This window comes from Microcaecilia unicolor, chromosome 5, assembly GCF_901765095.1.
Source record: "Microcaecilia unicolor chromosome 5, aMicUni1.1, whole genome shotgun sequence".
In the NCBI taxonomy this organism is placed as follows: domain Eukaryota; kingdom Metazoa; phylum Chordata; class Amphibia; order Gymnophiona; family Siphonopidae; genus Microcaecilia; species Microcaecilia unicolor.
The window spans coordinates 94,460,963-94,486,621 of record NC_044035.1 but is presented as its reverse complement, the minus strand read 5'-3'; the positions used below and the strand labels follow the sequence as shown (position 1 = coordinate 94,486,621).

Genomic DNA, 25,659 nt, shown 5'->3' with positions numbered 1-25,659 from the left:
CGAGACGAGGGATAACAAGTTGTTGGCTCTCGTCTCCGGGAGATAGGCACGAGCCGTCCGAGAATCCAGCAGAGCTCCTATGAATTTGAGTCTCTGTACTGGGAGAAGATGGGACTTTGGATAATTTATCACAAACCCCAGTAGCTCCAGGAGGCAAATAGTCATCTGCATGGACTGTAGAGCTCCTGCCTCGGATGTGTTCTTCACCAGCCAATCGTCGAGATAGGGGAACATGTGCACTCCCAGCCTGCGAAGCGCCGCTGCTACTACAGCCAAGCACTTGGTGAACACTCTAGGCAAAGAGGCGAGCCCAAAGGGTAGCACACAGTACTGGAAGTGACGTGTGCCCAGCTGAAATCGCAGATACTGTCTGTGAGCTGGCAGTATCGGGATGTGCGTGTAGGCGTCCTTCAAGTCCAGAGAGCATAGCCAGTCGTTTTCTTGAATCATGGGAAGAAGGGTGCCCAGGGAAAGCATCCTGAACTTTTCCTTGACCAGATATTTGTTCAGGGCCCTTAGGTCTAGGATGGGACGCATCCCCCCTGTTTTCTTTTCCACAAGGAAGTACCTGGAATAGAATCCCAGCCCTTCTTGCCCGGATGGCACGGGCTCGACCGCATTGGCGCTGAGAAGGGCGGAGAGTTCCTCTGCAAGTACCTGCTTGTGCTGGAAGCTGTAGGATTGAGCTCCCGGTGGGCAATTTGGAGGTTTGGAGGCCAAATTGAGGGTGTATCCTTACCGGACTATTTGAAGAACCCAACGGTCGGAGGTTATGAGAGGCCACCTTTGGTGAAAAACTTTCAACCTCCCCCTGACCGGCAGATCGCCCGGCACTGACACGTTGATGTCGGCTAAGCTCTGCTGGAGTCAGTCAAAAGCTCGCCCCTTGCTTTTGCTGGGGAGCCGAGGGGCCTTGCTGAGGCGCACGCTGCTGACGAGAGTGAGCATGCTGGGGCTTAGCCTGGGCCGCAGGCTGTCGAGAAGGAGGATTGTACCTACGCTTACCAGAAGAGTAGGGAACAGTCTTCCTTCCCCCATAAAAACGTCTACCTGAGGAGGTAGATGCTGAAGGCTGCCGGCGGGAGAACTTGTCGAAAGTGGTATCCCGCTGGTGGAGCTGCTCTACCACCTGTTCGACTTTTTCTCCAAAAATATTGTCCGCTCGGCAAGGGGAGTCCGCAATCCGCTGCTGGATCCTATTCTCCAGGTCGGAGGCACGCAGCCATGAGAGTCTGCGCATCACCACACCTTGAGCAGCGGCCCTGGACGCGACATCAAAGGTATCATATACCCCTCTGGCCAGGAATTTTCTGCACGCCTTCAGCTGCCTGACCACCTCCTGAAATGGCTTGGCTTGCTCAGGAGGGAGCTTGTCCACCAAGCCCGCCAACTGCCGCACATTGTTCCGCATATGTATGCTCGTGTAGAGCTGGTAAGACTGGATTTTGGCCACGAGCATAGAAGAATGGTAGGCCTTTCTCCCAAAGGAGTCTAAGGTTCTAGAGTCCTTGCCCGGGGGGCGCCGAAGCATGCTCCCTAGAACTCTTAGCCTTCTTTAGGGCCAGATCCACCACACCAGAGTCGTGAGGCAACTGAGTGCGCATCAGCTCTGGGTCCCCATGGATCCGGTACTGGGACTCGATCTTCTTGGGAATGTGGGGATTAGTTAGAGGCTTGGTCCAGTTCGCCAGCAATGTCTTTTTTAGGACATGATGCATGGGTACTGTGGACGCTTCCTTAGGTGGAGAAGGATAGTCCAGGAGCTCAAACATTTCAGCCCTGGGCTCGTCCTCCACAACCACCGGGAAGGGGATGGCCGTAGACATCTCCTGGACAAAGGCCGCAAAAGACAGACTCTCGGGAGGAGAAAGCTGCCTTTCAGGGAAGGGAGTGGGATCGGAAGGAAGGCCATCAGACTGCTCATCAGAGAAATATCTGATGTCCTCCTCCTCCTCCCACGAGGCCTCACCATCGGTATCAGACACAAGTTCATGAACCTGTGTCTGAAGCCGTGCCCGACTCGACTCCGTGACGGCCACGGTGGGAGCGTCGAGAGGTAGACTCCCTCGCCAGCACCGGCGAAGCTCCCTCCGCCGACGTCGTCGGGGAGCCTTCCTGGGAGGCGACCGCAGTCGGTACCGCAAGCGGCACCGATGTCGGAGACCTCACCCCGGGCAAGGGGCCAGCTGGCGCCTCACTCGATGGTACCGGAGGCGCAAGCACCCCCGGTACCGGAGGGGAAGGGCGCAACAGCTCTTCCAGGATCTCTGGGAGAACGGCCCGGAGACTCTCGTGCAGAGCGGCTGTGGAGAAAGACATGGAAGCCGATGCAGGCATCGAGGTCACAGTCTGTTCCGGGTGTGGCGGCTGTTCCGGGCTGTCCAAGGTGGAGCGCATCGACACCTCCTGAACAGAGGGTGAGCGGTCCTCCCGGTGCCGATGCCTACTGGGTGCCGACTCCCTCGGCGACCCAGAGCTCTCGGTACCGATGCGGGAAGGAGACCGGTGTCGATGCTTCTTTGACTTTTTCAAACGAAGCATGTCACCGGAACTTCCCGGTACCGACGAGGACGTAGAATCCAGCCGTCGCTTCCTCGGGGCCGAGGCCGAAGAAGTTCGGTCTCAGGGGGGCTGTACCGCAGGAGCCCTCAGGGTAGGGGGAGACCCACCCGAAGGCTCACCGCCACCAGCAGGGGAATGGACAGCCCTCACCTGCACTCCAGTCGAAGCACCACCGTCCAACGACATCAGCACTAGTGGAGGTCCCGGTACCACCGACGCAGCCTTTCGATGTCTCGGTACCGACGATGCAGAGGGTCGATGCCTTGATGCAGTCGATGTAGTCGATGCCGAGGTCGAAGGTCTTGAAGCTGTTGACGTCGATGCACTCTATGCCCCCGGTGCTGTTGCCGACGAAGAGCCCGAGAACAACACGTTCCACTGGGCCAATCTCGCTACCTGAGTCCTTTTCTGTAAAAGGGCGCAAAGACTACAGGCATCCGGGCGGTGCCCAGCCCCCAGACACTGAAGACACGACGCGTGCCTATCAGTGAGCGAGATTACCCGGGCGCACTGGGTGCACTTCTTGAAGCCGCTGGAAGACTTCGATGACATGGGCGGAAAAATCACGCCGGCGAAATCAAAACTCGTAATGGCGGTAAAGGCATCAAAATAGGGAGAGAAAAAACCCGAACCGAGGCCTGAAAAAGGCCTACCCCGAAAACGAAAGGAAACTTAGCGGGGCAAAACCTGGAAACACGGGAAAAGGGGAAAAGACCGTAAAGGTCTTCTTTTAATTTTTTTTTTTTTAGCAAAGAAAAACGCGAAGACGCGCGAGGGTCAACTTGAGGGGCGCGAAACGGCGCAAAACACGACCGTCCCGAGCGCGGACAAAAGAAGACTGACGAACACGAGCCGGTTCAGGCAGGAAGACGGTCGCGCATGCGCGGTGCGCATCGGCGCGCGAGGACTAGCAAAAGCCTTTGCTAGTAAAGTTTTCCGATTGGAGGGGCTGCCGTGGACTTCACCCATCAGTGAGAACAAGCAGCCTGCTTTTCCTCGGAGAATAAAATTATATTCTGCTCTGAAGGAATATTCAGTCGCTCAAGATACAGTAATAAATCTCGAGAGTCCCTACCATATGATGGAATTTTAGGGACTTCGGTTGTACATAAAAATCAAGATATTGATATTTGGGTTCAAAAAGTGAACCCCTTCCAGAGATGGCCTAGGAGTTTCTTCAAGCTTTTTTAGATTTTGGGTATAAATTAAAACATGACCTGTGGGTCTGATCTATATAAACATTTAAATTCCTGATAAAACACCATATCCTGATCTGCTGCATTTTTCAATAGAGAATATACACCTCCTTAAACTCCTTAGTAGTGTCCCCCGTCCCATTAATCTCAAATAAAATTCCTTATCCTCAAGCTGTGTCCTTGCCTCAAGAAGATAATCCTGTCTATTCTGAATGACCACTCCCCTGCCCTTATCTGCTCTATTTATCACACCAGTCTGATCTTGTTGTAAATCTTTTAAAGCCTGCCGTTGTTCCCTAATCAGATTATTATATGTAAACCCCATCTGCTGCTCATTACTGTCCAAATCCTTCATCACTAATTTTTGTTCTTAATCCACAATAGGACATTACCTCCTATCTCATGATTTTCTGATTTCCTCAGGAGTTGTTCATGAGGTACTTTGCCAAATGCCTTTTGACAATCCAAATACACAATATTAACCGGATCACCTTTATCCACATGTTTAGTCCCCTCTTCAAAGAAATGTAGTAGACTGGTGAGGCAAGATTTACCTTCACTAAATCCATGTCGGCTTTGTCTCACTAATCCATGCCTTTATATACACTTTGTAATAGTCTCTTATCATTTTGCCCAGCACCGACATCAGGCTCACCAATTTATAATTTCCCAGGTCATCTCTGGAACCCTTTTTAAAAAGTTGGAGTTACACTGGCCACCCTGCAATCTTCCCAGACCATACTGGATTTTAAACATAAATTATATATTACTAACAATAGCTCTGCAAGTTCATTTTTCAGTTCTATCAGTACTTTGGGATGTATACCATCTTATCCGGGTGATTTGCTACTCTTCAATTTATTAAACTGCCCCCTTACATCTTCCAGGTTCACAGAGATTTGTTTGTTTCTCTGGTTCATCAGCATTGAATACCATTTCTGTCACTGTATCTCCCCCACATCTTCCTCAGTGAAGACCGATGCAAAGAATTCATTTAGGGCCCTTTTAACACAGGCACGTTAGCATTTTTAGCACGCGTTGAACGCTAGAGATGCCCATATTTCCCTATAGGTGTCTCTAGTGTTTAGCGCACCTTTGCAAAAGACCCCCTCAATCTCCACTATGACCTTGTCTTCCCTGAAGTGCCCCTTTTATCCCTCAGTCATCTAGCAGTCCAACTGATTTATTTATTTGGATTTATTAATTGCCTTTTATGAAGAGACTCACCCAAGGTGGGGTACAGTAGGTACAGTTTAACATCAAACTTACAATTTTAACAACATAAATGTAAAATGTGCAAGTATAAACATAAATACAGCAAACTGAAACTAATAATAGAGCTACAATGAAACAGGATCAAAAATATACACATTTAACAGTACTTCTTCCTTCTATTATACCTAAAATAAAGTTTTAACTATGTCTTTTTACCTCCAATGCAATCTTCTTTTCAGTTTCTCTTTATCTTCATCAGTGCTTTGCATTTGATTTGCCATTCCTTATGCTGTTTCCTGTTTTCAGTCGGATCCTTCTTTCATTTTTTTTCACACCCCCTTTGTGGGCAGTTATTTAAATATTAGTAATCATCATGTTTTGTTTTTGTAGTATTCAAAAAGTTTTAATGTTGTTGTCTTTTTAACTTAAGCACTTGGTGTTTAGGTGTTTAAATTTAATTGTTTTAAGGTCTTTTTTTTAATTTGTTTTTCAGTATGCTTTGGTGGTTTCTTTGTTTAACTTACTAGGGTGGGGAGGTAATTTTATGCATGACTGAGGTATTAGATTTTATTTCAATTCTCTCTCTATCATTGTGTTCTGTCCAGCCTACATATCTGAAAGGTCATGCTTAAGATTTTTCTGTTACATCAGGTTTATCTGCTTCTTTTTCAGTCTCGGATGTGATCTGGAAACCTGTACCTTGGTCAGATCTTTTTTTGGCAGAATTTACACTTTCCCTAACAATGATTAGAAATCTGCCTCAATTTCATTTCAAACTCATATGGGAAAAAATAAGATAAGGAAACTTTTGGGAAATTGGTAACTGCTCAATTAGACCCAACTGAAACTGATCCTTATACTTTATTAGCCAATTGGCATATAGTGACTACAACTGTTATAATTTAGCTTCTCTGTTTTTGAAAACTAATTTAAATAAAGAGCATGCACCCCAGTATACATCAGATCCATTTAAACCAAAAGGAGACTGGGCTTTGAACATCATTGGAGATGCTCTGGTGACTATTAAAAACAAAAAAAAAACTTCAGCAGAAAGATTCAATTATACAATATAAAAAATATATGTATGTTTAAGAAAACTATGCTGAACAGATTGGGTGCAGCTGTGTGAATCAAGAGGCTTTTTGGTATTTTTAGGAACTTGACTTCATATGTACGTTCTGCTGCTATAGCTCATAGATTTATTCTTCAGCAGATGACCTGGCTTTTTTATTTATCTGATAAAATAAATGATTAGAGCTTCCATTGTTCCAAATTTAGATGTATTGATTGATTCTCCCAATCTTGATTGCTGTTTGACTGAACCAATACCAGGCAATAGATCTTGTAGATAAGGGTTACTCTTAAACAGCCTGTTGAAAATTGTCTGTTATCCAAAAGATTTAACCCCTATTCCTAAACAATTCTAGCCTAGACTCAACCATCAAGTTTTAGACCGATCGCTGGTATACATTTACTGGCTAAAACATCAGAGAACATTGTGACAGAACTACTAACAAAATTTCTTGATCACTATAATTGTCTAACTCTCTTTCTTTGGGTTTAAACCCTTTCACAATACTGAATCTGTTGTCTCTGATGCCAAGAATTTTTCTATCAAAGGGTAAGACAAGGATTTTGTTGTAGTTCATTTTAATGGCGGCATTCTACACAGTAGATTATGGAATTTTACTTTTCAAACTCAATAGTCTTGGTATTTATTTATTTTGCATTTATATCCTGCATTTCCCAAACAATTAATGTTAATGTGGCTTGCAGACACAAATATTTAGAGAAATACATACTGTATAGTACAGTTGACTGCAATTAAGCATAATTTCTGGATAAGTTTACTAGGATGCACCGAGCAGGGTGCCATTTTGAGGCACCTGGCAGAAGGAGGGAGGGAGTTCTAGTCTCTCCTCCACCAAGGTTTATGCCATTAGAATACCAGGGCTAGCATTTGGGGGGGGGGGGGAGGGGGGGGCAAAACCACCAGGGCTTGATTTTCAGGGGCGGAGATCAAAGGTCCACTGGATCACCAGGGCTGTTTGACAGGGCTTTCTAAATTCTACCTGGGCATGATTTGCTACCCATTAGAATCTATAAATCTCTCCCATTTGCTTATAACCTTGGCATATTAGTAACAAAATGCAAACTGCAAAAAAACTGAATTGGCTCAGAGTTAAATCAGCGGTCTAGAAGAAACATGCAGGTCAATATTCTATAGTCCTTATGCGATTAGCATTAGGTGCTAATCATGTAAGTGCTTTATCTAAAAAATTAAGGCTAAATTACTCACTCTAGCCAAATGTTATCTAAGAGAAGAAAGAGCCAGGATGTTCCAATGGCAGAGCCAAAATGTATCCAAATGGTTACAAGATTCAGCTGCTATCCAAACAGACATGTGATCTGTTTGAATTTAGGATCTGTAGATTCAGGAATTTGGGATGCAGTGATCCTGTGTAAATAGAGCAACTAGATATCTGGCATAAAGATACATGCATAACAAATCTGCTTTTCTTTAGGTACCAGATAAGGGTATGTGAATATTGCCCCTATAAGGTGTAAGTAGAATAATGGAGGCAAAGAACAATGGCATGTTTCTATTACTCTAATGTCTGTTTTACTAGCACTGAAAACACCCCTCAACTTAACTTAAAACAATGGCTACTGTTTGGTCATACATCAAAGGAAAATAGACATAACACCTCAACAGAGACCAGGAAATCTAGCTAATGACATATCATAGACCTATGCAATGCTCCCTCTAAGCAGAGTGCTCAAAGAAATACTGACCCTACTTTCAAACAAAATTAACCTATAAATATTAAATAAAAATTAATTAAACTAAATCAATTACCAACCCGATTTAAATGAGTTTCAAATAAAACTGCTATATGAAACGGTCTATGCTGCTGTTTTTGTCACTTAAGGTCTCATGAAATGCATTGCTAATACTAGTGCTCAAAAATTGTTGGTTTTTAAAACGTGTTGCTCACACGAAAAAAAACTTTGCACACACCAGGCCATAGCTTAGATGGAACATTGGACCTATGGCTTCTTTTTTTCAAGATTCAGGGGGTCTTTTACTAAAGATTAGCTCAAGTTATCTGCAGCAGGGCCCATAGGAATAAAATGGCACCTGCTGCACATAACTCGAGCTAACCTTTAGTAAAAGACCACCTCAATGCTGTCTGCTCTTGTAGATTTAGATGGCTGCTCATTGCAACTCTTTAAACAGAGTTCATATGCACTGTCTGACTTGCCAACTCACACTAATGCAGAATAGAGGCTTGAGGCATGGAAATCTTGCTTCTGCATGCCAACAAAGACTGGGGAAAGAAAAGCAGCAGAAGAGATCCTGGGAGGAAGGAAATAAAATAAGAATTGTTTCTAAGCTAAAGTGAACAGTGGTATACTCTTACATGGTCAAGACTGGCATAAATAATATATGTTGTAAAAGTAGGTTTCATAAATAAGGTACCCAGTAGAATGCCTAATATTTTTTTTAAAACACTAAAACTCCATAGTATACTAACAGCCTCTTTTATCAAACTGCACTAGCGTCTCTCGGTACTGTAATGCCAACAAAGCCCATTCACTCAGAACGGGCTCCGTCGGTATTGCTGCATGGGAATCACTAGCACGGCTTGATAAGAGGCCCTAAATATGCATTTCAGCAATTTTGGTTCTTCCTAACATTGATCTCTGCTTCTGAACCAAGAGATATGAAGCAACATCCTAATAAAGATCCATGCTGGCATAAAGATTTATTTATAAATTTAGTTCCTTTTATGCAAATGTATGAGTCATGGTTTACTAGAGTTCTTTCTCGGTGAATACAGTAACACTACACATCTGGAAATATAGCATTGTCGGTAGATCACAGAATCATAAACTATGATGACCCTTGTTCATTTTCAGTATCCACCATTCATCCTCTTATTTCTTTTCCATGTTTTATTTCTATTGATTACCTTTAAAAGTGGACTAACACGGCTACCACACCTCTCTATTTAAAAAAATCACCCGAATTTTCCTTTACATAAACTTAAATTTTAAGTAAATTGAGGATGGGTGTATAGAGCAGTATGATTTCTATTTTGCAAATATATTCCTATGGGCGTCTCGAGCGTTAGCGCTTGCTATCTTTTAGCACGTGCTAAAAACACTAGTGTACCTATAGCACAGCTTAGTAAACAGGGCCCTTAGCGAGTTATCCAGCTTATAATCGAACGAGAATAACGCCCAAGTTCCGACCTAAATCGGGAGATGGGCGTTCTTCTCACAAAAACAAATAAAGCGGCATAATCGAAAGCCGAACTTTGGACGCTTTCAACTGCACTCCGTCGCGGATGCGGACAAAGTTGACGGGGGAGTGTCGGAGGCGTGGTGAAGGCGGAACTGGGGCGTGGTTATCACCCGAACAGAGATGGGCGCCCTTCGCCGATAATGCGTTTGTAGCTAGAATTTAGGGCACTTTTCCTGGACCCTGTTTTTTGACGAATAAGGCCCCAAAACGTGCCCTAAATGACCAGATGACCCCCAGAGGGAGTCGGGGATGACCTCCCCTGACTCCCCCAGTGGTCACTAACCCCCTCCCACCACAACAAATGATGTTTCACAACTTTTTACTTTCACCCTCAAATGTCATACCCTCCTCCCAAGCAGCAGTATGCAGGTCCCTGGAACAGTTGTTAGGGGGTGCAGTGGACGTCAGGCAGGTGGACCCAGGCCCATCCCCCCCCTACCTGTTACAATTGTGCTGCTTAATGCTACTAGTCGTCCAACCCCCCCCAAACCCCCTGTACCCACATGTAGGTGCCCCCCTTCACCGCTTAGGGCTATAGTACTGGTGTAGACTTGTGGGCAGTGGGTTTGAGGGGGATTTGGGGGGCTCAACACCCAAGGGAAGGGTGCTATGCACCTGGGAGCTCTTTTACCTTTTTTTTTGTTTTTGTAAAAGTGCCCCCTAGGGTGCCCGGTTGGTGTCCTGGCATGTGAGGGGGACCAGTGCACTATGAATCCTGGCCCCTCCCACGAACAAATGCCTTGCATTTATTCGTTTTTGAGCTGGGCGATTTCATTTTCCATTATCGGTGAAAAGCAAAAACGCCCAGCTCACACCTTGGCGAATAAAGCATGGACGTCTATTTTTTTAAAAAAATACGGTTCACTCCGCCCCTTCACGGACCCGTTCTCGGAGATTAACGCCCATGGAGATAGGCGTTTCTGGTCGATTATGCCCCTCCATGTGTGCAAATTCTAATTATTGCCAATTAGTGCTGATTAATGTTAAGTGCTGTTAAAAACATTGATCTGAAGTTACGCACATTGTTATAGAATATGCTTGGATTTCAGCCTGGAATGCTAGGCGCGATATATAGAATCCAGTGGCTTATGACTATGAAGACAGTCTGTTCCCAGTATAAACTTGTTTTTGAAAAAAATGTACAGAACAGGTGTTGCACCTAAGCTCTTCATTGTTCTCTGCTATTTTTCCCATTCTACCAAAATCATATTCAGGCCATCTTCAGATATTAGACAGAAATTTTAGTCCTGTTGCTTCTATTTACAGTCTTTTATTTTTTCCTACACTGAGTGTCATACATTTGCCTTTTTTCAGGAATGCAAAAAAGGAAGATCGTATTCCAATGGCTGAAGAATACTGTGAATACAAGCAAATCAAAGCTAAACTCAGACTACTAGAGGTTCTTATCAACAAGCAAGGTGTTTCTAAAACTATTTGAAGTTTGCAAATGCTAATAACCTCGAACAGAGAAAATCTAAATATTTCTGCACAATCATGGGCGACACAAATTCTGATGCACTTTAATAATTCTACTATGGAGATCAAAAGTTTGCAGCCTACAGTAAGCAAGTCTAATTGTGGTTTTGTCTAAATTAATGAATGGAATTTTGAAGCAAAATGTGAAAATTAAGTTTTGGCTGATTACTGATACAGATTTTATCAGGATCTAAAGCTGATTAAGATACAGCCTTTACTATAAATGGAGTGCTATATTTCTGTACTGAAATTAGCATTTTGCCTGTTCTGTTAGTTACAAGATTGCTTGACTGTAGAAATATCAAGTAAAGCCCATTTGGAAGCATGCACCTTTGAAAATACTGAAAGCACCCATTCAGGGTAAGTTTATAAAAAATTTCTGCTTGTAATGCATGTTTTACATGTGGAAAATACTGCATGGGGTATATGCACATACAAAATAGGGACACTGCAAGATTGCACCAAGTTTTACACATATGGCACCTAGGCATTCCCAGGGCATAGTTTGAACAGAGAGTAGTGGCGTGTGGTCATATTTATAAAAGATGCAGGTATATGCATAGCACATACATATATATTTATATCTTCACAGTAGGTGTAAATTTGTGCACCACTGGGGACATTCTAGGAGTCTGTTTTATAAAAGCACATAGGCATTTGTTGCCTTTATAAAACAGGTGCTTTTTGAGATATTTGAAATAGGCACGCTGTTATGAAATTACCCCCCCCCCCCCCCCCCCCCCACATTATGGCCATGATCATCAGGTGTTTTTTTTTAACTGAAAGGAGCCATCATGAATAGATTTTTAATATATCTTACTTTATGGTCTGTCACTATAAGGATATGCAGCCTGTTTTTAATTTAATAAAATGGTAAGACTATGAAAAATAATACGCATGGGCTTCTTCAATGACAGTAGTTGTTATGACATTTTTTTGTTACGATGATCCTTTAAAAATATAGTGACAGAAATCAATAGAGTATTTCAGTTTTAACGAAAGGCAGAGATAGTACAATCTTAGAAGAAAGTTGTTACCCTTGGTTCATATGTTGTACCAGTGCGCTACTCTCTTTGGATATATTGGCGCTCCATGTGGCAGACTATTAAGGATATGCTAAAATTTCAGGAGGTCCTTCCTCTCTGCATTGTTGTTAGAGAAGCACTTCCACGACCATAGTTATCCTTGTCTCGTGGTACACTCTTGGATGTTTTACTCGCTTTAGCACTGAAGATTGTTATTAAATATTGGAAAAATCATTCTACTATTCAATATAATGTGTGATGGCATACAGTCTGCTTTACCTAAAAGCTAGAATTGACCAGCACATTGCATACTACCAGATATAATACTGTCTTGACAACGTGGTCCCCACTCAAACATCACCTATCTTGTGATGATATGCAAGGATAAGATGTTTCTGCTGTATTTTCCTTTTTCTTGATTTTTTTTTTTTGTTCTTGTATTTTGTTTGAGTGCCAAATAATGAAAAAAGAATGCTTGAACTTAAAAAAATAAAAGTTATATGACTATGTTTAAGGTATTGCTTAAGTGCCATTTTCTACCACGCACTAACTTCTTTGCTGTCTTGATATACTTCTCATTTTGTAAATGTCTATCATACAAATCTTCCTTTACTGTTTATATGTAATGTTTTTGCATGATTTTAAAGTGCACATTTTGAAACTGTTTACTGATTGAGAAAAAAGTGTAATCTTTGAGATTTGTTTTTATGTCTGTGTGCTGGCCTGATTTCTTACGAATCAGAATGAGAACCTTTTGTTAATCTGTTTTAATTGAAGTCATGTAAGTAATAGGAACAAATACAGTTATTTGAAGATTTACACTCCACAGCTTTCGTAAGGGAAAATGCTTTATGACCGATACAATTGCTATTAAAATGTGTCCTCTATATTCTATATGACTGTAAATATTTTATACAGCGGTCCAAATAAAAATATTTTTCTATTGTAGTATGTTGAACAGTATTTATTTTCTGTTAAGTTAATATAAATAACATAACATTGTCAAGCAACATTGGAAGTGCTGACATTCTAGGCTTCCAGATTTAAGTCATGCTCCAATTATACCTTTTCATGCTGTCCTTAGTTAACCCAATATTTTGTTTAGTAGATTAAAATGAATGCATATTTATACACCATTTAATAAGCCATAATTACTTGTTACCTTGCTAATGCAATCTATATAGATTTTGTTATGTTTGGCACAAAAAAAAAAAATCCAGCATCTAATTTAAATGTTTGCCAGAGCGGAAAATAGGATGTATGCTATTTTGAAGCAGCAGTTACTTCACAAAATTTTTAAAAAGGAAAACAAATGTCCTAAAATGCTTTTAAGGAGTCTTAAAATCTGTTTGCTTTTGGTGGCAGCTGCATTTTTTCATGCTTCTGAAGAGAATGTCTGAACAAAATGAACAATTGATCCTATATGATTTAGTAGGAGTATTAACGTCCAACACTAATGTTGCAAGTCTTGCAACTGGGATCCTTCTTTGCATTTGCAGTAGACAAGCTCATTAGCTGATGACCACTAATTTCTGCAACTTTACCCAGACAAAGATCCACAGGGTCAGTATAAATGACTTCCAAAATAACATCTTGGGCATGGCGAAACACCAGAACCCCATCTTCTTCAATACAGGTCAAAAATTTATTATCTCTTATGTCTAGCTGAGGAAGACGTTGCTTGCAGAATTCATCCCCTGGTGATCCCTCAGGAGCAATAACCAGAATTACATAATGATAGGCTGTATACATGCAATAAAAATCCCCAAAATATAAGTTGCTGTTTGGATTAAACAGTTTTTCAGCTGGAATCTCAACTTTGTATCTTCCATAAGGTGAATCCTGTGGAGGCTTGCCAGTATTAAACTCAGTGTTGCAACTGAAGAAGATGCCTTCCAACTTTCCACTGATTGGGGACCCATGACTACCACTGTTATCTTTGACAGAGGGCTGCATAATGTTTCCATGATGTTCTCTACAAATTAACAACATTATTAATAGCAAAAGATGAAACAAATAATTAAAATCCTACATTTAAAACAAAAACCTAACAAAATTCACAATACTTTTAAGCAAGTTTTAATCTATAAATATGGCATATACATTTGTAAATCAAAATAGCATTAAATTATACAGCAAGAAATTTATACAATGAGAGCCTTCAGATATGCTCAATGGGTAATAAGATGGCAAAATTACTTGCCTATAAAAGTGATCTGCTATTTTCAAATACTTTCAGGCTTATTTTCGAAAGAGAAGGGCACCCATCTTCCGACACAAATCGGGAGATGGGCGTCCTTCTCTCAGGGTTGCCCAAATCAGCATAATCGAAAGCCGATTTTGCGCGCCCTCAACTGCTTTCCATCGCAGGGATGACCAAAGTTCCCAGTGGTGTGTCGGAGGCATAGCAAAGGCGGGACTGGGGCGTGCTTAACAGATGGGCGTCCTTGGCTGACAATGGAAAAAAGAAGGGCGTCCCTGATGAGCACTTGGCTGACTTTACTTGGTCCATTTTTTTCATGACTAAGCCTCAAAAAGGTGCCCGAAATGACCAGATGACCACCGGAAGGAATCGGGGATGGCCTCCCCTTACTCCCCCATTGGCCACCAACCCCTTCCCACCCTAAAAAAAAGGAGACCGGTGTCGATGCTTCTTTGACTTTTTCAAACGAAGCATGTCACCGGAACTTCCCGGTACCGACGAGGAGGACGTAGAATCCAGCCATCGCTTCCTCGGGGCCGAGGCCGAAGAAGGTCGGTCTCGGGGGGGGGGGGGGGGGCTGTACCGCAGGAGCCCTCAGGGTAGGGGGAGACCCACCTGAAGGCTCACCGCCACCAGCAGGGGAATGGACAGCCCTCACCTGCACTCCAGTCGAAGCACCACCGTCCGACAACATCAGCACTAGTGGAGGTCCCAGTACCACCGACGTCAACGCAGCCTTTCGATGTCTCGGTACCGACGATGCAGAGGGTCGATGCCTCGATGCAGTCGATGCCGAGGTCGAAGGTCTTGATGCTGTCGACGTCGATGCACTCGAAGCCCCCGGTGCTGTTGTCGACGAAGAGCCCGAGAACAACACGTTCCACTGGGCCAATCTCGCTACCTGAGTCCTCTTCTGTAAAAGGGCGCAAAGACTACAGGCCTGCGGGCGGTGCCCAGCCCCCAGACACTGAAGACACGACGCGTGCCTATCAGTAAGCGAGATTACCCGGGCGCACTGGGTGCACTTCTTGAAGCCGCTGGGAGACTTCGATGACATGGGCAGAAAAATCACGCCGGCGAAATCAAAATTCGTAATGGCAATATAGCCACCAAAAATAGGGAGAGAAAAAACCCGTACCGAGGCCTCAAAAAAGGCCTACCCCGAAAGTCGGGGAAAACAAACTGGACACACGGGAAGGGAGAAGACCGAAAGGTCTCTTTGGGTTTTTTTTGTTGTTTTAAACAAAATTGCGAAGACGCGCGAGGGTCAACTTTGAGGGGTGCGAAACGGCGCAAAACACGACCGTCCCGAACGTGGACAAAAGAAGACTGACGAACACGAGCCGGTTCGGGCGGGAAGACGGCCACGCATGCGTGGTGCGCATCGGCGCGCGAGGACTAGCAAAGGCCTTTGCTAGTAAAGTTTTCCGATTGGAGGGGCTGCCGTGGACGTCACCCATCAGTGAGAACAAGCAGCCTGCTTGTCCTCGGAGAAGAAAATATTCATCAACCTTGTGTATAAGGCAAGGGCATTTTAGGAATAAAAATAGGCAAAAATGTTGTGAGCAGTGTACAACTCAAAGCTGAGCCCCACATTCATCCCTCTCTCTCCCACCCACCCCTCCACGTCCAGGTCCAACTTTGCTCTCTCTCTTTCACCCTCCCCTCTGGAATCTCCCCTGCCTTTCTCAAACCTATCCCCTCCTTCCCATAGCCCACAGATTTCAACAGGGTCAGTACAGAATTAAAGCCACAAGTAAACAGTTAAATCATCAGATTTCAGTATGTCAGGATTATATATTTATCCCTCACTGGTAAGTCTGTCACTCTAAACTTTGGCAAGTTCACTAAAGCAAAATGTATTTTCACAAATCATTCACCTTTCCTATCCAAGCAGAATGTTTTATTCAGAAATCAGTATTTCTTAGCACACATACGCCATGTTTTTCTTTTACCAAAAAAAGAAAGCAATCAGAATTTCACTCACCAACTCTTTCCACACCACCTCAGATAAACTTCCTCTTTGAACCTTCTGATGGGATGTTGAAGTCAAAATTTCTTGACTTATACATGAGTAAATATGGTAGGTCTTACTTGCTAATATTTTTCCTTTAGTCCTCCTGATGTGTAGGTTTGCCTTCTCCTACAAGCAGATGGAGACTGAGAACTACCAACTAGTGCCATCACTAAAGAATACTGAGAAGTATTAGTCAATATTTTGTTAGCAAAGCTGATTAAGGCCATATGATTTCCCAAAAACTAATCCAGGAAATGTAAAACAACCTCATTTGAACTCTTGATCTACACAGTAAGTACGATTTAAAAAAAAAAAAACTGAGAACTGGGCCCATCTATGTACAAGAATTTCTTTTATCAAACCAGAGAGGGTTCCAGCTTGGATATGAGGGATTAAAGAAAAGAAAATTAGCTGGTAAACTCTAATTTCACCTTCCTTAGCATCCCTCCAGATCAGCCCAGATGCATGGGATGAACCTGAGCAGAATGTCTTAAGGGTGGGATCGAAAGAGTACAGATCTCAAGATACCAGTGCCAAAGGCCGTGTCTTGAGATGCTTGAACATCCAGATGATGTAGGTGAACAAAAGAATGCAACAAAGGCCAAATGGCCACCTACACATCTTTTTTGGAGGAATGAGGCTACACTGTGTTCAAGAAGAGGTCTGTACTCTAGTTAAATGCACTATCAGTAGTGAGGGAAATGGACAACCTTTAAGAAGATACACAGACTCAAATCATCTCTTTAATCCAATGAAAAAGTGTAGCCTTTGATACTCCTTTCCTTTTCTTGTGACCACTAAACAACACAATCTATCAATCTGCCAAATATCTTGTATGTATCTTCTCCAAATATCATTGCAGTATTCTTTGCAGGTCCAACTGATGAAGGCATCCATCATAACTTTTTTTTTCCCCGGAATGCCACTAAAGCTAACTAATTTAGATGGAGTGAAGAGGCCACCTTAGGAAGAAAGAAGGAACTGGACGAATCACTACTTTCAACAGAACACCAGGGAAGGTACCCTACAAGATAAGGCCTACAACTCTGAAATTCGCCTTGCAGAATATATACCTACCAAAAATTCAGTTTTCAAAGTAAGATCGTTAATCATAGCTTGCTTAATCAGTTCATAAGGCATTTCCATTAATGTAGTCTACACTACACTGCGATCCCACGGGGGGAACAATAGGACATCTAGGGGAAAATAAAAGCTTAATTCCATTTAGGAACCTGACCACATCACTGTGTAATGCAAGGGATTTGCCTTGTATTAATCCCCTGTAACAAGAAATTGCTGCTATCTGGATTTCAGCAAACCTAGGGCCAACTCTTATCCAAACTATCCTGTAAAAAATTCCAAATTTCCAGGACTGAAGATTTCAGGGGTAATAGACTCCACTCTTCAAACCATTGCTCAAAGATTTGCCAAGCCCTAATATAAGCTAAGAAGTAGAACACTTCTTTGAATGCAAGAGCATGCTTACGAATGATGAATATCCTTCTCTTACATAATTGTGCTCTTTCAAGAGCCAAGCCGTATGAGAGAACCAAGATATTCCAGCAGCCGAACCAGACCCTACATTAACGTACTTTTCATCAAAAACCATGGCTCGCTCACTTTTACATGTTATGAAGTCTCCATACCAATGAGTAGCCTAATGGTTAGTGCAACGGACTGAGATCCTGGGGAACTGGGATCAATTCCTACTGCAGCTCCTTTTGACCCGGGGCAAGTCACTTAACCCTCCACTGCCCCAGGTACAAAAACTTAGATTTTGAGTCCACTAGGGCAGAGAAAGTACCTGCATATAATGTGTACAGCTCTGCGTACATCTAGTAGCGCTATAGAAACGATTAGTAATAGTAGTAAAAACTCTATCTTCCTTGACCAAGCCAGAGCCACTAACACAATGGGACCTCAATGTCCCTCTATTCTTTGAATGACTCAATCCAGTACAGGCCATGGAGGAAATTTCAAAGAACAATCTCTCAAGAGATCACAGCCGAATCAAGGCACTGCTGCCTTGTGCTCATGCTTTGACTAAAAAACTTTGGTATTCTTCCCTAATGCCATTAAATCCATCACCAGGACCCCCCACCAAAGGAAAATGGATGTCAAGGCTTCATCTGCTAGGCTCCATTCTCCAGCTCTAGGGTATGTCTGCTCAAGAAATCCACCTGAAAATTATCCACTCCAGCAACATAAGCTGCTGGCAGGTGAAGAATGTTGTTCTCTGCCTAACTAATCAAGACTGCAATCTCCTGAGACACTCCTTGGTTCTTGGTGCCACCTTGTCAATTTACATAAGCCACCATGGTGGTATTGTCCAAGAGTAAAATTAATTTGCCCTGCACAAGGGCCAGAAAAGTTTGCAGGACCAAATGTATGGTTGTTGTTTCCAAGTAGTTCATAGACTATGTGCAGCTTCATCCACTGACCAGTGACCATAAGCCATGTTGCTCTGACTGCGTCATCCCCAGCCTTTGAGACTGGCATCTGTTGTCAGCAGAATCCAGCAGGGGTCTTCAGATCCATTCCCCTTGTTCAGATTTGCAGGATGAATCCATCACTTCAGGCTAATCTCCCCCCCCCCCCAACACTGAGTTGGGGGAGGCCAGTGAGAGGGCACTGATTTCTGTAACCGCTTCATGTGTGCTCTAGCCCATGCAACCAAATCCAAAGTGGCAACCATTTATCCTAAAACCTGAAGATAATCAAAGACTGCTTCTTGCTGGCCTCCCACTTAGTAACCTCTCCCCTCTCCAATTGGTTCAAAACTCTGCTGCCCGTCTCATCTTCCGCCAGGGTCGCTTTACTCATACTACCCCTCTCCTCAAGTCGCTTCACTGGCTCCCTATCCGTTTTCGCATCCTGTTCAAACTTCTTCTACTAACCTATAAATGTACTCACTCTGCTGCTCCCCAGTATCTCTCCACACTCGTCCTTCCCTACACCCCTTCCCGTGCACTCCACTCCATGGATAAATCCTTCTTATCTGTTCCCTTCTCCACTAGTGCCAACTCCAGACTTTGCGCCTTCTGTCTCGCTGCACCCTACGCCTGGAATAAACTTCCTGAGGCCCTACGTCTTGCCCCATCCTTGGCCACCTTTAAATCTAGACTGAAAGCCCACCTCTTTAACATTGCTTTTGACTCGTAACCACTCGCCTCCACCTACCCTCCTCTCCTCCTTCCTGTACACATTAATTGATTTACTTCATTTTTTGTCTATTAGATTGTAAGCTCTTTGAGCAGGGACTGTCTTTCTTCTATGTTTGTGCAGTGCTGCGTACGCCTTGTAGCACTATAGAAATGCTAAATAGTAGTAGTAGAAGATAATCCTAGACTTTGGGCCTGTTCATTTGTAATATGTTGCAGATCTGACCTTGGAACTTGAGGTGTTAATCTCGGGTTCAGAACACTTTTTCCCTTCTGAGTGTCGAAGAGGGCAAACTTCTACAGTCTATGCCCTGATCATGGCTGGACAGGTTTGGATGGGCTGGAGTGGTACTTCAATGACAAACTTCAGAAGTTGGAGAACAAAGCCAGTGTCGGGCAGACTTCAACGGTCTGTGCCCTTAAAATGGCAAGGACAAATCAACATCAAGCATACATATGTAGTATCACATCATACCTTATGCTATAAAAGTTTATCTTGTAGGGTAGACTACTATGTTGCTATGTTAATATTCTGTAGCTTGTGCCAGAACCAACTTAATCTCGGCTATGTTGATGACCTACCTAGGTCTTCTAGCAAGGCAATTAACCTATGCTGTGGTTTCCTTGCTTTCCTGAAACAAGTTCACTATGATTAACTAATCATTGAAATATGGATGAACCAGCACAGCTGTTTGCCTTAGCTCTGCTGCCACCACAACAACCATCACTTTTGAGAATGTCCTTGGTGATGTAGCTAGACAAAAGAAGAGTACACAAAACTTATAATGCTTTCCCTAATCGCAAAGCACAAGAATTTCTGACAGTCTACATGGATGGGAATATGCAGGTATGCCTCTGTCAAATTCAGCAAGATAATAAATTTCCCACACTGCACCATCATTATGATGGGCCAAAGTCTCTCCATGCAGAATATTGGAACATTTAAAAAATCTGTTGACTCTTCTGAGGTCGAATACGGTTAGGAATGTTCCAACCCCCATGTTCTTGAGGGACAGGCAATACTGCCTGCAGATTCACCATTCTTTCTACTATCAATAGGAACATTTTTTTTTCTTTCTCTATTGGAGACCAGAAAGAAAACTCCAAGAAAAGCTGAGAATGGGGCAAAAGCCCCAGAGCATAGCCATTGCAAATAACCTCTAGAGCCCACTGGTCTGAGGTGATCTGGGCCTACCTTGGGAAAAACTGCCATAGGCATCCCCTACCATAGGGACCAAAGTGTGGGCCCCCAGGACCTCACTATATGGGTCACACAGAATACCCCTGACCCACTCATGCCCCTTCCATGTCCACACCCCCTTTGAATTGTACACTATGGAATTTAGGCACCCAGTTTTATAGAATGGCATGCAAGGAAATATGTGCACAAATCCAAATTAGTGCCAAATAACTTAAATAATTGAGAGTTAAGGCCAATTAATTGATAGTTAATGTTTTGTTAATCAATTTAGTTGTGCCCATATCTTGGATCTGCACCAAACTTTTAGTGCCATATATAGAATCTGGGGCAAAATGTCCTCCTGGGAAATTTCCCTTTTTGAAACCATTCTTCCTGGTCCACCAGACAGGAACCCTCATCTTCTCCTTCCAGACACAGAGTACCTCAATTGTAAGGACTCATTGTCTAGATTACCTTTATCTTCCAGCAATAACTGTGGCTTTGTGGCCCCCCAGGGGTCTTTTGCTTGTGACCTCTGAAATCATTCCTGATCCTGCAGTTGATTCTCCATGAACAGAACAAATTCAGGTGTAAAACCTTGTGCAGGATCTGGCAGATTTACCTCTGGGTATACTAAGCTTCTGGAAGTATCATCGTCAGCAGACATCCTATGCTTATCAGCCTGGTGTAAATGGGGGTGGGGGAGGGGTGCAGAGGATAAGCGACTCCTCATGCAACTCTGAAACAATAAGATTACATAACAAAAGAGGATCATCTATAGAATCTGTAATTTCCTTAGGATCTTGAATCTGCTAGCACAACCAGCTGCCTGTGATCCATTGTACTACTGGCACAATCTGCCCCAGAGTAGTGCTAGCACAAGCGGCTGCTTGTGATCCATAGTGCTACTGGCACAATCTGCCTCAGAGTATTGCTGTAGAAATACAAATTAAATATTCTAATTGAACAACATCCCCCACCCAAACTGCCCTACCATATCAGTAGACAGACTGCCCAGGTGCATCCTACTACCTGTCAAACCAAGAGATTATATGATATTTCCCTCAACAACCAAATTGTGAGAGCCAGAGACTGACTGAACAGAACCAAAGTTTTGTTAAGGATAGACACTGAAGACGAGAACATTTTATCTGTTTAGGCCATAAACAAACAATGAGGTTCATAAATTTATTAAGATTTTTGCTAATAGACATATCAGTGGATACACTATAAGGGAAGTTGTATAACTGTGTGACCCCATTTATGCACCACTTACATACATAAATGTACGGAATACTAATATTTTCATGGATGTGTACACTTGGGACAGTACATAGGATTTCTAATGCAAAGGAAGCCAAGGATGGGCAGACTTGATAGGTCATATGGTCTTTATCAGCCTTCATTTTTCTCTGTTTCTATAAGTGCAGCAAAGCAGCTAAGTGCTATGTCCTGTGGCATAGTGCATAATTGCAAAGGGCGTTCACGTGAGTGGAACATGAGAGGGGCATAGGCGATGCTGCCATACTTGCACCACTTACAGAATACTGAGTTACACATGCCCTTGCAGCACTGAGGTACAGCTAAGTTACTTACCATATCAGGTGTTCTCCAAGGATAGCAGGCATATATTCTCACATGGTGATATCATCCACGGAGCCTGGTATGGACACTGCCAAGTGCACAGGTGTCTTCCCACCTGACGCTTGAGCATGGGACCAGCAGTACAGTACTAAAGCTAAGAAGGAGGGATGTAAGAATATATGCCTGCTGTCCTCAAAGAACACCAGCTACAGGTAAGTAACAGCTTTCTCTGAAGACAAGCGGGCATAATATTCTCACATATGGGACTCACTAGCTGACAGACTCATGACATAAATGCATTTTTGGTAACTATGTTGGTAGTGAATCTGGTGGAAAAAAAAAGGCTGGAGGGCAGAGTTGAATCTAAAGTAGTAAAAAGATTTTGCACTACTGCTTGTCCAAACTGGCTATCCTGCCTATAATGCTGCTCCAGACAGTAGTGAGCAGTAAAGGTGTGGATAGTAGACCATGTAGCCAACTTGAAATTTCTTCAATAGAAGCAGAGCGGAAATGGCCAACTGAAGATGCTACGGTTCTTACATTATGAGCTGTAACCCAGCAATGAAAGGTCAGCCCAGCCTGAGTATACGTGCAGGAGATGTGGAGGGGCATTTTTGAAAGGGTCATCCAAGTTTCGATTTGGACGTCCTTGCAAAATGTCCCAATCCAGGGGCGGGGAAACCCGTACTTTTGAAACAAGATGGACGTCCATCTTTCGTTTCGAAAATACCGTCAGGGACATCCAAATTCTTAAATTTCGCTGTCCCTAGACATGGATGTTTCTGATTTTAGGCGATTTTCGACACCAAAGACGTCCATGTCAGAAACTACCAAATGCAAGCCATTTGTTTGTGGGAGGAGCCAGCATTTGTAGTGCACTGGTCCCCCTAATATGCCAGGACACCAACCGGGCACCCTAGAGGGCACTGCAGTGGACTTCATAAAATGCTCCCAGAAACATAGCCCCTTACCTTCTGTGCTGAACCCCCCAAAACCCACTACCCACAACTGTACACCACTACCATAGCCTGTATGGGTGAAGGGGGGCACCTAGATGTGGGTACAGTGGGTTTCTGGTGGGTTTTGGAGGGCTTGCTGTTTCCTCCACAAACGTAACAGGTTGGGGGAGCTAGGTCCGCCTGTCTGAAGTGCACTGCACCCACTAAAACTGCTCCAGAGACCTGCATACTGCTGTCATGGACCTGAGTATGACATTTGAGGCTGGCACGACATATTTTGAAAGATTTTTTTTGAGGGTTGGAGGGGGCTAGTGACCACTGGGGAAGTAACGGGAGTTCATCCCCAAATCTCTCTGGTGGTCATGTGGTCATTTCAAGCACCTTTTTGACCCTTAGTCCTAAGAAAAACAGGTCCAAGTGAAAACGTCCAAGTGCTCGTCAGGAACGTCTTTGTTTTTTTTGATTATGGGTCAATGACGTCCACGTGTTAGGCATAGGCATGCCCAAGTCCCGCATTCGCTATGCCTCCAACACGCCCCCTTGAACTTTGGCCGTCCTTGCGGCGGAGTGCAGTTGGGGACATCCAAAATCGGCTTTCGATTATACCAATTTGGACATTTCTGGGAGAAGGACGTCCATCTTCCGATTTATGTCGAAAGATAGGCGTCCTTCTCTTTCGAAAATGAGCCCAATAGTCAGCCAGCCAAGTAGATATAGTATATTTGGTGATGGGAATCACTAATCTGTTAGGGTTGAAGGATACAAAACGCTGGGAGGACTTCTAATGAGTTTTTGTATGCTCCAGATAATATGTTAGAGTACACTTGCAGCTTAAGGTATACAGTGTTGTTTCTCCAGGATGTACAATGAATTGATTCAGGTGGAACTCTGATACCACTTTAGGAAGGAATTTGGGGTAGGTTCAGAGTACAACCCTGTCTTGGAAGAACCTAGTATAAGGTGGGTCTGCCACAAAGGCTTGAAGTTCACTGACTCTTCTGGCAGAAATGAGAGCTATTAAGAACACTACCCTATATGTGAGGAACTTCACAGAACAGGAATAAAGTGGTTCAAATGGAGGTTTCACAAGAGCAGTTAAGATGACACTGAAATCCCATGCCATTAGGAGGTGGTTTGGTATGAAATAAACCTTTCATAAATCTAACCATCAAGGGATGAATGGAAACTGGCTTATTATCAACTCTAGAACGAAAGGCACTAATGGCACTCAAGTGTACTCTGACTGCCTTAGTTTTATTTATTTATTTATTTGTAACATTTGTATCCCACATTTTCCCACCTATTTGCAGGCTCAATGTGGCTTACATAGTACCGTAAAGGTGTTCGCCAATTCCGGTATAAACAGTTACACAGTGATGTTATGGTAGAATAAGGTTCATGTGGAACAAACAAACTAGGGAATCGTATAGAGGAAGAGTTATGTCCATTATGTTCTTTGGTTTCGTAGTGTTGCAGGGTTCAGGTATTTAAGTAGGGTCGGTAGGGTATGCCTTTTTAAACAGGTAAGTTTTTAGTGATTTCCGGAAGTTTAGGTGGTTTAAGTTGTTTTCACGGCTTTTGGTAGTGCGTTCCATAGTTGTGTGCTTATGTAAGAAAAGCTGGATGCATAAGTTGATTTGTATTTGAGTCCTTTGCAGCTTGGGTAGTGGAGGTTTAGATATGTTCGTGTTGATCCAGTTGTATTTCTGATTGGTAGGTCGATGAGGTCTTTCATATATCCCGGGGCCTCGCCGTAGATAATCTTATGAACCAGGGTGCAGATTTTGAAAGCAATATGTTCTTTGATTGGGAGCCAGTGCAATTTTTCACGAAGGGGCTTGGCATTTTCGAATCACGTTTTTACAAATATAAGCCTGGCTGCCGTGTTTTGAGCAGTCTGAAGTTCTTTGCATCCCGCATAAATTCCATTGCAGTAATCTAGGTGGCTTAGTACCACTGATTGTATCAGGTTCCAAAATGTTTCCATCGGGAAGAATGGGTTCACGCGTTTGAGCTTCCACATTGAGTGGAACATTTTCTTAGTTGTGGATTTCACGTGGCTCTCTAGTGTTAGGTTGCGGTCGATTGTAACGCCGAGGAGTTTCAGGCTGTCTGAGATGGGGAGGGTGTAATCTGGGTTTTGACGCCAGAATCTGAAAGATGGAGGGGGTACTGTATAAGGGTAGGAAGGGAGCATCTAGCAGGGTCGACTGCTCTGGCTACACACCAGATAGATCATCTTTTTTACTTAAACAGTAACATTTCTGTGTAGAAAGCTTTCTAGAGGGTAGGAATCTCAGAGAGACTGATTCAGGAAGATTTAAGGAACGTAAGTCTATGTCATCAGGAACCAAGTGAGACTCTGGATGGAGGAGAGACCCCTCTTCCTATGTTATTAGGGTTAGAAAAGGATCTAACCGCAATGGTTCTCTAGACAATAACTCTAGGAGGAGAGGGAAACAGATTTGACGTGGCCAGGATGCAGCAATTAGAATCGTGGTTCCTTGGTCTCAACACAGTTTGAGAAGAGTTCTCTCCAAGAGAGGTAGTAGAGAAAAGGCGTATAGAAGGTACGTTCCCCAGTGGAGCAAGAAGACATCTGGGGCTATATAGTTGGGAGCATACATCCTGGAGCAAAAGCAGGGAATCTTGTTGTTTTGAAGAGAAACAAAGAGGTCTATCGCAGAGGTCCCCCACTGCTGGAATATTTGACAAAGTACATATATGCTGAGGGAGCAGTCGTGAGACTGAAGAATTCTGGTCAATACG

The 25,659-nt window shown here is 43.4% G+C and overlaps 2 protein-coding genes across 4 annotated transcripts in view; one reads left to right on the top strand and one right to left on the bottom strand.

The window, feature by feature from the left end:
- FAM13C (family with sequence similarity 13 member C) overlaps positions 1–11,412 on the top strand; it is a 342,788-nt gene extending 331,376 nt beyond the window's left edge. The window contains exon 14 of the mRNA XM_030204830.1: positions 10,600–11,412. Coding sequence (XP_030060690.1) covers positions 10,600–10,723 — 124 coding nt within the window. The 3' untranslated portion in view covers positions 10,724–11,412. The remainder of the gene's footprint in view (positions 1–10,599) is intronic.
- Positions 11,413–11,559: 147 nt separating this feature from the next.
- PHYHIPL (phytanoyl-CoA 2-hydroxylase interacting protein like) overlaps positions 11,560–25,659 on the bottom strand; it is a 138,766-nt gene continuing 124,666 nt past the window's right edge. For all 3 annotated transcript variants that reach the window (XM_030204827.1, XM_030204828.1, XM_030204829.1), the window contains exon 5: positions 11,560–13,761. In XM_030204827.1, coding sequence (XP_030060687.1) covers positions 13,227–13,761 — 535 coding nt within the window. In that variant the 3' untranslated portion in view covers positions 11,560–13,226. The remainder of the gene's footprint in view (positions 13,762–25,659) is intronic.